Source organism: Mobula birostris, chromosome 6, assembly GCF_030028105.1.
Source record: "Mobula birostris isolate sMobBir1 chromosome 6, sMobBir1.hap1, whole genome shotgun sequence".
Lineage (NCBI taxonomy): Eukaryota > Metazoa > Chordata > Chondrichthyes > Myliobatiformes > Myliobatidae > Mobula > Mobula birostris.
The window spans coordinates 90746934-90761876 of record NC_092375.1 but is presented as its reverse complement, the minus strand read 5'-3'; the positions used below and the strand labels follow the sequence as shown (position 1 = coordinate 90761876).

Here is a 14943-nt window from a genome sequence, read left to right as displayed (position 1 = left end):
CCCAGCTTCAGGGTCCCATGACTCATGTCTGCATAACAACTGAGTGCTTCAAGTAAAGTTATCAAAGACGTTCGTTTGATTAAACTAATCAGCATTAATTGAGGAGGGGGTTGCACTACTAACCAGGGACAATATCACAGCTGCACTCAAGGGAGACATGATGGAGGGGTCAGACACTGAGTCCATTTGGGTGGAACTCAGGAAGGGTGCAATCACACTGATGGGATTGTACTACAAACCCCCTTATAGCCACCGGGACATTAAGGAATCGATGGGTAAAAAAATTAAGGGAATCTGTAAAAATAATAGGGTTGTTGTCATGGGGGAATTTCAACTTCCCTAATATAAACTGGGACCTTCTTAGTGTAAGGGGTTTAGATGGGGCAGAATTAGTTAAAATAAGGTTTCTTAAATCAATATGCAGTGTCCAATGAGAGGAGGGGCTGTATTGGACTTGATGTTGGGTAATCAGCCTGGCCAGGTGACTGAACTTCCAGTGGGTAAACATTGAGGAAAAAGTGACCACAACTCCTTAAATTTCATGATAAGAGTAGATAAGGATTGGCATGGTCCTTGTGGGAAAGTTTTAAATTGGGGTAGGGCAAATTACAAGGCATTAAGCAGAAACTAAGAAGCATTAACTGGAAACACCTTTTTTCTGGCAAGTCCATATCAGACCTTTGGAGGGTGCTTTGAGATCAATTGCACAAGTACGGGAAAGGTATGTTCCAGTTACAAGGACGGACAGGGATGGAAAGATAAGAGAACCTTGGATGTTTAGAGAGATGATGAATTTTAGTCAGGAAGAAAATAGGACAAGCCTTGGAAGTCAGGATCAAATGAAGCACATGATGACTATAAAGAAGCCAGAAAAGAACTAAAGAAGGGAATTAGGAAAGCCAGGAGGGGACATGAAAAGTCCTTGGCAAGTATGATTAAAGTGAATCCCAAGGCATTCTCTACAAACATCAAGAGCAAGAGGATAACTAGGGCAAGAGTAGGACCACTCAAGGATAAAGAGGGAAAGAATTTCTTGAATATGGAGAATGTGAGTGAGGTACTTAATGAGTACTTTGCTTCAGTACTTACCAAGGAAAAGGATGTGGAGGACCAGGAGATCAGTACTGAGTGTAGAGGTCAAGGGGGAGGAAGTGTTGAGCTTCCTAAAGAGTGCTAAGGCGGATAGGTCCTGGGGCCTGATGGGATTTACCTCAGGTTATTGAAGGAGGCAAGAGACAAGATTGCTGGGCCTTTGACCAGTAGCTTCATGTCCTCTGTAGCCATAGGTGAGGTCCCAGAGGACTGGAGAGACTAATGTTGTACCTCTATTTAAAAAGGGAACAAGGGAAAATCCTGGGAACTATAGACTAGTTTGTTTCATGTCAGTTGTAGGAAGATTGCTGGAGAAAAGTCTTAGGGATAGGATATACGAGCATTTGGAATTACATGGCCTAATTAGGAAGACCAGCGTGGCTTTGTGCATGGCAGTGGATGTTGTCTACATGAATTTTAGTAAGGTGTTTGTCAAAGTCCCTTATGGGAGGCTAATCCAGAAAATTAAAATGCATGGGGTCTGTAGCAGATTGGCTGTTTGGAGTCAGAACTGGCTTGTGGATAGAAGACAAGAGGGTAGTGGTTGAAGGGACTTACTTGGGGGCTTGAAGTCTGTAATTAGTAGCATTCTACAGGGGTATGTGCTGGGATCTCTATTGTTTGCGATGCATATAAATGACCGGGATGAAAATGTAGATGGCAGGGTTAGTAAATTTGCAGTTGGTACCAAGACTGGTGGAGTTGTGGACAGTGTAGAAGGCTTGCAAACAATACAGTGCAATATAGATCAGTTGCTGATCTGGGCTGAGAAATGGCAGGTGGGGTTTAACTCAGATAAATGTGATGTGTTGAACTTCAGCAGGGCAAATGCCAGGAGACAGTACACTGTTAAGTGTAAGGTCCTCATCAGTGTTGCGGAGCAGAGAGATCTTGGGGTCCAAGTTCATAGCTCCTTGAAAGTGACTACATGGATTGATACAGTGGTTAAAAAGGTTTATGGAATGCTTGCTTTTATCAGTCAAGGCATTAAGTTCAAAGTCAGGAGGTTATGTTGCAAGTTTATAAAATTCTAGCTAGGCCACATCTGGAGTATTGTGTACAGTTCTGGTCACCCCACTATAGGAAGGATGTTGAGGCTTTGGAGAGGGTGCAGAAGAGGTTTACCAGGATGCTGTCTGGTTCAGAGGACATGTGCTATCATGAGAGGGTGGATAAATTTGGGTGGACAGAAAGTATCTGCTTCCCAGGGTTGAAATGTCTAATACCAGATGGCATGCTTTGAAGGTGAGAGGGGAAAGTTTAAAGGGGATGTGAGTGGTAAGATTTTTACTCAGAGTGGTGGATGCCTGGAATGCATTGCCTGGTTTGGTGATAGAGGCAAATACATTAAATGTTTTTAAGAGATGTTTGGACAGGTCCATGGATGTGAGGAAGATGGATGGATAGGGACATGGTGTAGGTAGGAGGGATTAGTGTTTAGGTGTTTTTGATTTGCTTTTTAGCTGGTTTGGGTCGAATGGCTGGTTCCTGTGCTGTTCTGCTCTAGGTTCTAAGTCAATAGTATAAATTCTGGAGGAGCTTGCCCTTTCCTAATGTTGATCCTTGTTAGTAATGGTATGCCTTTGCTAATGTCCAGTCGCTGTTTGGCAGGACACTATCGGGAATAATTGAAATAAGCTAACAGCTGCAGAGGGGTAGCTTATCCTTTTACAATGCATAATTCCCAACTGTCTGTTCTGATAGGCGATGCTAATTGTAGCGAACTTTCCAATGTTCAAGTGTCTCCTGACACAAGTAATTTGAATTTACAACAGTGAGGGGCCCTGCTCCAAAAACGAATACCCGGCTCGAGTGTGCAGTCACACAAATGAAGTGACCCTGTCAAGAGTAAGTTACCTTATATTGACCTTCTTGATGGAAGTCATGGTTCAGACTGCGAATATCAAACTTCCATGTAGCAAATGAAACGGATCTACAATGAGCCAGCAAGCTTGGTGATGAGGCACCTGTCTATGCTGTTTCAATCTATAGAATTGGGAGTACAGCTTTCTGTATCTTAATTGCCTTGGAAAAATTGTGAAGAGTAAAACACTGTGAGCAAGGTCCTTCCCAGACCCTTCCCTTGGTTTTGAGTTTCATGTTTTCAAGGACTCAAGTTTCCGGATCTCTTAGCTTTTTCCAAGTCTAAGCATCCCGGACAAAGTGTTCAAGGTTGTCCAGGTCAAGGTTCTCAAGGTCTCCATAGTGCTCAAGGTTCCCTAAGGACTTTTCAAGGTTTCCAATGACTTATCAAGGTTTCCAAGGTCTTCTTAATGTTTCCATGGTCTTTACAATGTTTTCCCATCTCAAGGACTCTAAAGTCTGTCTCGCGGACTCCCAACCCCGTCTCAGGGCAGCTCTCAAGGTTCCCTGGTCTTGCTTGAGGTTCCCTGGTCCCTGAACCTCTTGGGGTTCCCAAATCTCTCTGCCTTTTGAGGTCCCCAAGTCTCCCTGCCTCTCAGGGTTCCCAGACCCCACTCGAGGTTCCCAGGCCTGCTTGAGATTCTCTGGTCTCTTAGGCTACGTCCACACTAGACCGGTGGTTTCGCGTAAAGACGATAGGCGTCCACACCAGGCATTTTTGAAAATACCTCTGTCCACATTAGAATGGATATCTGGGTGAATCTCCCCATACTAGGCATGCGTGAGACACAGAGAAAACAAGCAAAGAGGAAACAGTATACCTGGTGTGCGTTTGTCCAGAAACATTTCCTACAGCCAAAGTCTCTTCATCGATGAAAGGGGCGACAGCTACAACTAAATACAATAAGGCTTGTTACTGGGCAAAAGTGAAATTTGCTGTTACCTCATTTGTTTGCCTTTACTTTTGCCATGTCTTTGTGTATTACTTTGCTATATTTAACATGTGGAATAAAACGAGTTACTGCGCAAAACTGACAATTGCATCTATTGAATGCTTGCAGAAGCAATACATTAATAATGTTACAGGAGCATGGCGGTGGACGGGCTCAAGTGCAGAACACGGGCGCGAGGGCAGAGTCCGGCGGCGTTATCGCCATAGCAAGCGTGGAATCGGTTTCCAGGAGGGTCTTTACCCAAAGTCTTGGGTTTGGAGAGAATCCAGGAGTGATGCTAGACTTAGAACTAACAGCCCTAAGAACCATGAAATGAGGTTACTCACACCGGAGTCGACCAACAAACTGGCAGCTCCTTGTTGTGATCACAGGGTCTTTATCCTGCATTTTCTGATGGAAAGCAGGTGTGTGCAGTTCATGGAACCTGGGAATGATTGGACATTAAACGAGGGGATTGAGGCCCAATTCCTGAGGTAAATAGTAAGGTGGGGGTTTGCCAGAAGGGACCATGACAAATAAAGCACCTTGTTAAATGTATAAAACATGTCTGCATCAGTGTTATCTTGTATTTCCATACAATGTTACATTAGGCTGTTACAGATCTATTGTCAGATATTGCTGTTGTGATGTTGGAGGTTGTGTTCAAGGAAACAATGAAATGCTACGCTGCCACCACCATCTGTTCCGGCACATCATGACAGCGTTTTTAAAATTAGCCAGTTATCCCGTACACACTACAACCGCCAACCGGCGTTTTCAGATTTAAACACTCTGGAGAGCGTTTTAGAAAAGCTCCATTTTCGGGGGGGGAAAACGCCGTTTCAGTGTGGACGGAGGGTCAAAACGAAGAGAGAAAGCTTCGGTTACGGATTTATCTGGTCTAGTGTGGACATAGCCTTAGTCTCTTGGGGTTCCTCCCTCGCAAGTTCTCCATCCCTTCCTCTCAAGTTCTTCAGGTCTCTCGAATCATCCCTAGATCTCGAGTTTTCAGGTCTCCCTAGGCATCAGGTGTCAGCCATAGGGAAAGGGGTACTGTAATGAGCTCTTTGGGCCTATGCGGAGTGTTGGGTTCTGAGGGTTTTAGAGCACCTGAAATAGCTAATTTTTGTTTAATGTGAGTTGTTAATCGTTTAGAGTTCTTTGAGTTTTTCTTGAGCAACCTGCTCTTTGTAATGCAGTCTCCTGGTGCTTTCTATCTAAGCTTGTTGGGTTTAGTTTGATAGGCTGAGGGATTCCAGGTTACTTGCATTATTTAAGTGGATGCCTGATTAGCAGTAATCATGGGGTCCTAGTTTTGAGAACGTTACTTCTTGCGGTGTCACTTGGCCAAGCCACCGATGGTCTTTTGGAATTATTGTGAATAAACTCTTGTCACCACCTCACATCGGAATCTCTCTTTCCTCTGCACTTGGGTTCCAATATTGCCAGCTCACATCATGACAGTTTCAGATATCAGGAGAGACTGAATAGGCTGAGTTTGTTTTCTTTGGAGGTATACAGAATTATCAGGTGCAAGACAGAGGCAGGCAGTAAGAAAGTTTTCCCCTCAACACAGGCAATTAAAACCAGAGGATATATACGTAAAGAGTGAGGGAATTGAGAAGGAACATTTTCACCAAGGCAGTGGTGACAGCTACTTTTGCAACATTTAATCATTCACACAGCCATAGTGTTATAGAGCAAGAGCCGGTAACTGGGATAAGTATAGATGAGTACTGGATGATTTGCCGGACAGGATGGGCTGAAGGTCTGTTTCTGTGGTTCTATCATTCAAAGATTAATGTAACAGAGGTAAATTGAGCTGTTTTTTTTACCTGCATAACATGTTTCTAATCGCAGGGCTGTGGAAAATGTCCAGCAAACCAGGTTGCCCTAACATCCAATATCAGGGATTGATATCTGGTAGCAGTGGCCAGTTCCTGTTACTTGTTCCAATCAAAAGTACTGTATTTTGTAATTGCAACATGGTCTTCTATACACTGGAGAAACCAAATACAGATTGGGTAACTGCATCATAGAGTGCTTGTGTTTAGTTTGTAGGTGTGATCCTAAGCTTTCTGCTCCCTGCCACTTTAATTCACCATTCCACTCCCACTCTGACAGATCTACTCATTGTCTCCAGCAAAAGCTTAAGGAACAACACTCATCTTCTATCTGGGCATGTTTAGAGCCTTCTGGACCTGATATTGAACGTCCCCCTCCCCCTCCTAACTAATTCACATCTTCTTTCTGTCTGTCTCAAAAGTAGCCATTTACTGTATGTCTGCCACCCATCTATGACTTTAGCTCAGTTTTTTCTCTTTGTCTGTAACCCAGCCAGAGAACCAGAAGCCTGGGATGAACCAAGAGATCTGCAATCTGCTAAGAGCTAGATCAGTGATGTTTGGGTCTGGTGACTGATGAAAGTACAAGAGATCCAGGTATAATATCTGGGAAGTCATCATTCCAGACCAGACTTTCTCCACCTCCTTCAAAGTAAAACCAAGCAACATATGTGGTGTGACGACAAACCAACTTATCAGAAGATTGATGCTGATGAGAGAGATAAGGGAGACAATGGGGAAACACTCAAAATGCTAATAAGAGAGAAGAGAGAGATTAACGAAAAGAGACACAGTTCCGAGTATTGACAGACCAGTTGCTTTGAACCTGAAATGTTTGAAGTTTGATGGACAGGTGATACCCCAGCAGGGGGATAAAAAGAACAGGTTCGCTAAGGCACGACACACACGAGATCACGAGATAACGAGACCCTGGAAGAGCGGTGTGCCCCCACAAGTTGGTGGGAGTTGCAGGTCTGGTCGCGGGAACCGACCATAGACGCACAGGGTGAAAAGGGTAAGATCGGTGGGAACCTGGTGTGTGTGTCCGCCTTTGCCTGGTTGCCGGATTCACAGTGGAAGAATGGTCGTATCCGGAGCGGAGGGGTCACAGTCAGTGACCACAGAAGACATAACAAAGGGTCTGCCTGAGAGCTAACTGCGAAGAACATTAAAGGTCTGTCTGAATCAGATTTGCATATTCTCTCTCTCTCTCCAACGGCACAACAGCGATTACTGTGAACTGTACTAAGCTGAACTGAACTCTGCGTCACTTGAGACTGATCATTTTACGCCTAGTCTGCGATAGAGCTTGATTGATTCCTCTTACCCTAGTTCTGTGTACGTGTGTGTTTTATCATTGCTAACCTGTTGCATTTATATCCCTACGATTAGAGTACTGTGTTACTTATTTCTGTAATAAAACTTTATTAGTTTCTGTTAACCAGATTCCAACTAAGTGGTCCATTTCTGCTGGTTTGGCAACCCAGTTACGGGGTACCTAACGGTGGCAACAAGATCTTGCTCCCAGAACAGCTCAATGCCCTTTATGCTCGCTTTGACTGACAGAACATGGAGGCACCTTCACGAACTCCCAAAGCCCCCATATGACCCTGTGATTTTAGTCTCTGAGGCCGATGTAAGATCATCCTTCAGGAGGGCGAACTCCTGACCCAGGTGGTGTGCCTGGACAAGAACTGAAGACCTGTGCTAAACAATTGGATGGAATGATTACTGACATCTTGAACCTTTCATTTTGGCAGTCGGATGTACTCACTGGCCTCAGTCAGGTTTCATTCATGCCAGTGCCCAAGAAGAACATAACCTGCCTCAATGACTATTGTCCATTGGCACTTACATCATTGTGATGCAGTGCTTTGAGAGGTTGGTGATGAAATCTATTAAATCCTGCCTGAGGAGTGATTTGGACCCTAGTCAGTTTGGATTGGCAACAATATCTCCTCCTTAATCACCATCAATACAGGGATCCTCAACTTCGTAACCGGAAGACCACAATCTGTGCGGATCAGAATTAACATCTCCACCTTGCTGACGATCAACACTGGCACACCTGAGGGATGTGTGCTTAGCCCACTGCTCTACTCTCTACACTCATGACTGTGGCTAGGCACAGCTCAAGTGCCATCTGTAAATTTGCTGATAATACAATGATTGTTGGCAAACTTTCAGATGGTGACAAGAGGGCATACAGGAGTGAGATACATCGGCTAGTTGAGTGGTCTCGCAGCAGCTCAGCATCAGTAAAATCAATGCACTGATTGTAGACTTCAGAAAGGGCAAGATGAGGAAACACACACCAGTTCTCATAGAGGGATCAGAAGTGGAAAGAGTGAGCAATTTCAAGTTCCTGATTGTCAATATCTCCAAGAATCTAACCTAGACCCAGCATATCGATGCAGCTACAAAGAAGGCATGATAGCTGCTATATTTCATTGAGGAGATTTATTATGTCAGTCGCAGACATTCGTGAATTTCTACAGATTTACTGTGGAGAGCATTCGAACTGGATGCATCACTCTCTGGTATGGGGATGGGGGTGCTCTGCACAGGATTGAAATAAGCTGCAGAGAGTTGTAGTCAGCTCCATCATGGGCACCAGCCTTCATTAATGAACCCATCACAGAGGTGATGCCTTGTTCTTTTTGCCATTAGGAAGGAGGTACAGAAGCCCAAATGCACACACTCAGTGATTCAGGAACAGCTTCTTCCTCTCGTCCATACAATTTCTGAATGGACGTTGGACCCACAAACTACCTTTTTTATTTCTATTTTTGCATTACTTATTTATTTAATATACTGCATATACATATATACAGTATAAGTAATTCACTGTTTTTTCCTATTATTATGTATTGCGTTGTACTGCTGCCACAAAGACACATGCAGGTGATATTACACCTGATTCTGATATAGGAGGGAGACTAAAAATCTAGTTAAAAATCTGGCCACAACAACGAATCTCACTCAATGTCAGTAGGCTTATCATTGACTACAGGGGGAGGAAAGCAGAGGTCTATGAGTCAGTCCTCATCAGAGGATCAGAGGTGGAGAGGGTCAGTAACTTTAAATTCCTCATTGTATCATTTCAGAGGATTTGGCCTGGGACCAGCACGTAAGAGCCATTACAAAGAATGGCACGGCAGCACCTCTACTTTTTAAGGAGCTTGTGAAGATTCAGTATGTCATCTAAAACTTTGACAAATTTCTATAGGTGCAGAGTGGAGAGTGTCCTGACTGGTTGCATTATGGTCTGGTATGGAAACACCAATACCTTTGAACAAAAAAGCCTACGAAAAGGAGTCAATACGGTCCAGACCATCACAGAAAAAGAAGTCCTCACAACTGTTAAGCACATCTACAAGGTACACTGTCACTGGAAAGCAGCATCCATCACCACGGACTTCCACCATCCAGGTCATGCTCTCTTCTCACTGCTACCATTAGGAAAGAGGTACAGGAGCCTTAGTTCCTAAACCACCAGGTTCAGGAACAATTATTGCCTCTCAGCTACTGGCCCCCTGAACCAGAGTGGATAACTACACTCATCCCAAAACTGAACTGATTCCACAACCTACGGAGTCACTTTCAAGGACTCAACAACTCATGTGCTCAATATTTATTTATTTATTTATTTATTTATTTATCATTATTTTGTTCTGCTTTCTTATTGACACAATTTGTTGTCTTTTGCACACTGGTTGTTCGTATTTTTGTTCTATTACAAATGCCTGCAAAAATGAATCTCAGAGACATGTATGGTAATAAATTTGCTTTGTACTTTGAACTTTGTAAGGACTGTATGTCTTGTTTGGCAAGGTCCACATCCCAGCTATTAGTAACAGATAACAGCTTCCTTGACAACAACATTAGATTTGTTTCTCCTTCTTTTTGATTGGCTGAGTATTTCCAGTATTTTGTAATTTCATTATATAACCTATACTTCTATTTAACCCAAGGTGCTGTAACTAGACAGAATCTGCATCTACCAACTTTGTCTATCTCTGCTTTCAAGCATTTGCATCATACCACCTTGTTCTTTTTTCATTAGCACAACAAAATTTACATCTTTATTTTTATTCCCTCATTCCCATCTCTACTCACTTTAACATACTGAATGTTTCATAAAATGAGAGACCTTTAGCAGAGTACACCTTCTTCACTTCAACTCTGGTGGTAAAGTTGCTACATTTCTGCCTGTATATTTACATAACGTGCTTGGCAATTTGGCAGCAAATCCGCATTGTGTCTCTTCCATCACTTTCACATCCCTCTTAAACAATCCATCATTAGTGCACAGCAGTGCAACTCTCAGTTACTCTGTGGTTTCCCATGGCTGCTTTCATTTCCCTCTTGCTTGTCGTTAGCTGAATTGTCCACCGTAGTCCCTAGGGCAGGAAGATAGTAGGAGAATTGTGTGTGTGTGTGTGTGTGTGTGTGTGTGTGTGTGTGTGTGGTGGAAGAGACAAAGAGGCGTAAAGGGAGTATGTTTGAGAGGTTTGACATCTGTCACTATTCCTATTCTCTCAGCACCATTCAGAGCCTCAGAAGTCCTTCCAGGTGAGGAGACAATTTGCTAACATCACTTCCCCGATGTAGATTGGGGATCCATTTCCTCCACTTGCTACAAAGGACGGGATTTCCCAGTGGCCACTCATTGAAGTTTGTCTTCCCTTTCCCATTCCAACATGTTGGCCCGTGGCTTCCTCTACTCCCATAATGATGTTAGTCAGGTTGGAGGTGCAACACCTCATATTCCCTCGGGTAGCCTCCAACCTGACGGCATGAACATTTACTTTGTGAACTTCCAGTAATCCCCTCACCCCCCTCCTCCTGTCTCTTTTTGCATTCCCATTTGGGCTCCTCTCATGCCCCTTGTTTTCTCCTCACCTGCCCACACCTCCCTCTGGTGCCCTTCCACCATCCCTTTCTTCCGTGGTTCACTCTCAGCACTTCTCAGATTCCTTAATCTAGAGTCCTTTACTTCTTCCACCTCCTGGTTTAATTTTTCATCTCCGCACCTCCCCAACCCCGTAGCCTCATTTCCTTTTCACCTTCTTATTGTAACTTCTGCTTCCTTCCTTTCCAGTCCTAAAGAGGAGTCGCGGCTGAAACGTCCGCTGTTTATTCCCTGCCTGACTTGCTGAGTTCCTCCAGTATTTTGTGCGTGTTGCTTAATGCACTAATGCTGAAAGTAAGTTTTCCTGGGAATAAAGAGTCTGCTGAGTGAAACTGTGAAAATTGCGCTGCTCCCGAAGGCTGTATGGATGCAAGCGGTTAATGTTGTCTTCCACCGGATGCCAGCTGAGCTGAGTTGAATAAGCTGAGGCGCTCTTTTCGCCTCCCTCGCTTCTTGCCGTCACAATTTTCCATCAGCGGACTCTGCGGAAACGAAACTGAAACCCGAAACTGACTCTTTTGAATCTCATTAGCTGAATTAAAGCATTAATGTTGTTCAGCTGAACTACGGGAACATAAAGAGGCAACTCTAATACAGCCGTTCCCAATTTTGTTTTACGGCACGGAACCTTATGCCGAGAGAAACCCCGCTCTAAAAGAATTTTTTTATGGAATTTCTGATATTTACTTTATATTTCAGCCCATTTTGCATTTTTCAATGTAAAGTATCTGTAGTCTGAGACGGCACATCAATAAACAAAATAAATACATTGCGATCCCCAAGTTTCTCTCTATCTATACACCTGTTTGTCTCCTGACCTACTGAGGTGACGGGGGATCTGTACTTACTACTGAAGTTGGCGCGCCTCGGCTTTAGTTGTGTTCGGGTCGGTTCCCAGTTCCGGATTCTCCAGCCCGGTGTCTCCCGGGTTATCTGGCTGGTCGGTAGGCTCACCGTGTGGCTTCATCCTGTCAGGCTGTCCCAGCTGACTGGTATAAAGTCTCCTGTTGTAGGACCTCAGTGAACTTGCGGAGTGCCGGCCGTCGACTGCCAGCAGAGGGGAGGAGCCTGGTGCAGTTAATGAGCCAGAGAGTCTCGACATTAGCACAGACGAGCTACTCCTGGACCCAAAAATGAGGATATGCTTTCAGGTCCCTGATTATACCAGTGACTCATCTCAATGGGCGAATCCCTACAAGAAGGGAAAATCCAAAGAGAACTAAATTACATTGGAATGTCACCTAGTGCTCTGGCTCCCTTCACATGTACAGAGAGCTAATGAAGTCTGCACTATTTAAACTAACAACAGTCTGTTAGAGAAATAAAAAAAAAGAAACTGGAGGAACTTAGTGTGTTAGACAGCATCTAGGGAGGGAAAAAGACATAAGATGTTTTGGGTTGAGATCCTTCTTCTGAACTGAGACCAAATGAAGGGTCTCTACCCTAAAAGTTGGCAATTACTTTCTTCTCCACAGATGCTGCCTGACCCACTGAGTTCTTGTAAAGCCCAGGTGGATAAGTATGTGGGTGATGGGCAGTTGAAACCAGGTGGGGGAAGGGTGATGAGTCTCTGTTACAAAGAGGGATGGAAAAGGCAAAGAAAGGATGAGAGACCCTGCGAGTGGGAGAAGATTATAGGATTACTTAAAACGGGAAACTTCAGTGTTTATAACATTGGATTGTAAGCTGCCCAAGTGGGACCTGAGGTGCTGTCCTGCTGGTCTGTGTTATAGACATCCGTTAGTTTCACGACACCATGGATTTGCACCTTGGAAGGTTTCCAGGGTGCAGGCCTGAGTAAGGTTGTATGGAAGACCGGCAGGTGCCCATGCCGCAAGTCTCCCCTCTCCAGGCCATCGATGTTTGTCCAAGGGAAGGGCATTAGGACCCACACAGCTTGCTACTGGTGTCATCGCAGAGCAATGTGTGGTTAAATGCCTTGCTCAAGGATACACATGCTGCCTCAGCCAAGGCTCGAACTATCACTAGTTGAATGCCTTAACCACTTGGCCACGCACCAACACAACTGTGTCATGCCAGTGCAAAAAGCAGAGAACAGGCAGGTCTGTATGGGAAAAGGAAGAGGAGTTGAAATGTCAAAATGATAAGAGAGACCATATTGGATTTGGTACTAAGAAGGTGTCAGGTCTCTCTGTAGGAAACCATTTTGTTGGCAGTGACCACAACTCCCTGACCTTTACTATCATCTTGGAGAAGGATAGGAGCAGACTGTAGGAGGAAGCATTTTAATGGGGGAAGGTGAATTGTAAGGCTATTAGGCAGGAATGGGGAGCATAAATTGGGAACAGATATACTCAGGGAAATGCAGAACTGAAATGTGGAGGTTGGTTAGGGAGCACTTTCTCCAGGTTCTGGATAGGTTTGTCCCAATAGGGCAGGGAATGGAGGGTAGGGTGAAGGAACCTTGGTTGACAAGATATGTGGAAGATCTAGTCAAGTGAAAGAAAGAAGCTAAATTAATGTTTAAGAAGCAAGGATCAGTCAGGACTCTAAAGAGTTACAGGGCATCCAGAAAGGAGCTGAAGAATGGACATGAGATCTAAAAGGAAGCAAGAGAAAGCCTTGATGAGTCGGATTAAGGAAAACACCAAGGTGTTCTACATGCATTTGAAGAATAGGAGGATAGCCAAAGTGAGAGTAGGACCAATCGGAGATAGTAGAGGAAACGTGTCTGGAGTTGAAGGAGGTAGAAGAGATCCTTAATGAAAACTTTGCTTCAGTATCCACCAGTGACTGGGACATTGACGATTGTGAGGACAGCAAAAGACAGGCTGATATGCTTCAACTTGTTGACGTTAAGAAAGAGGATGTGCTTGAACTTTTGAAAAACATTCAGATAGGTAATTCCCCAGGGCCAAACATACTACAGGTTTCTAGGAGATGTGAAGGAAGAGATTGCTCTGCCCTTGGTGATCATCTTTGCAGCTTCACTGGCCAGACGAGCAATATCAGGTGATTGGATGGTGGCAAGTGTTATTCGTTTGGATACCAAAAGTTTTGTTTGTTTAAGAAAGGAACTAATGATAACCCAGGGAATTATAGACCAGTGAGTCTTAGACCGTAAGACCATGAGACACAGGAGCAGAATTAGGCCACTTGGCCTATCGTGACTGCTCTGCCATTCCATCATGGTTGATTTATTAATACTCTCAACCACATTTTCTTGCCCTCTACCTGTAGCTTTTGATGCCATGACTAACTAAGAACCTATCAACCACTGCTTCAAATACACAGAATGTCTTGGCCTCAACAGCCATCTATGGCAACTAACTCCACAGATTCACCACCCTCTGGCTAAAGAAATTTCTTCTCATCTCTGTCCTAAATTCTGAGGCTGAGCCTCTTGTCCTAAACAAACCCTCTGCATGAAATATCCTCTCCACATCCACTCTATCTAGGTCTTTAATCTGATAGGTTTCAATGAGACCATCCTTATTCAGTGAGCACATACCCAGAACTATCAAATGCTCCTCATATGTTAACCCTTTTATCCCCTGAATTATTTTTGCGTACCTCCTCTGGACCTTCTCCATTGCCAGCACATTGTCTCTTTGATAAGGGGACCAAAACTGATCATGATAGTCCAATTATGGTCTGGACAATGCATTATAAAGCCTCACCATCACATCCTTGCTTTTATAGTCTAGTCCTCTCAAAATGAATGCTAACATTGCATTTGCTTTCCTTACCACTGACTCAACCTGCAAGTTAACCTTTAAGGAATCCTCTTAAGGACCTCCAAGTCTCATCATATATCTGATTTTTGAATTTTCTCCCCGTTTAGAAAGTAGTCTACATATTTATTCCTTCTACTATACACTATATTCCATTATCATTTCTTTGCCATACTCCCAATCTGTCTATGTCAATGGTTTCCAAACTTTTTTTTACCATGCAGCTGACCCATTAACCAAAGGGTCCATGTACCCCAGGTTGGGAATCCCTGGTCTAAGTCCTTCTGCAGACTCCCTGCTTCCTCAACACTACCTGCCCCTGCACCTATCTTTGAATCATCTGCAAACTTAGCCACAAAACCATCAATTCCATCATCCAAATCATTGACATATAACATGAAAAGAAGCAGTCCCAATTCCGATCCCTGCCAAACACCACATCGCCGGTGGCCAACCAGAATAGGCCGCCTTTATTCCCACTCTTTGCCTCCTGCCAGTCATCCAATCTTCCATGCTAGTAGTTTTCCTGTAATAGCATAGGCTGTTATCTTGTTAAGCAACCTTTTGTGCAACAGATTGTCAAAGGCCTTCTGAAAATCAAA

At 44.0% G+C, this 14943-nt stretch overlaps 1 protein-coding gene across 1 annotated transcript in view; it reads right to left on the bottom strand.

Moving 5' to 3' along the window:
- The window catches only part of epsti1 (epithelial stromal interaction 1), a 51715-nt gene extending 39928 nt beyond the window's left edge, over nt 1-11787 (bottom strand). The window contains exon 1 of the mRNA XM_072262344.1: nt 11495-11787. Within this exon, the coding sequence (XP_072118445.1) occupies nt 11495-11748 (254 nt within the window). The 5' untranslated portion in view covers nt 11749-11787. The remainder of the gene's footprint in view (nt 1-11494) is intronic.
- Between the last annotated feature and the right edge of the window lie 3156 nt (nt 11788-14943).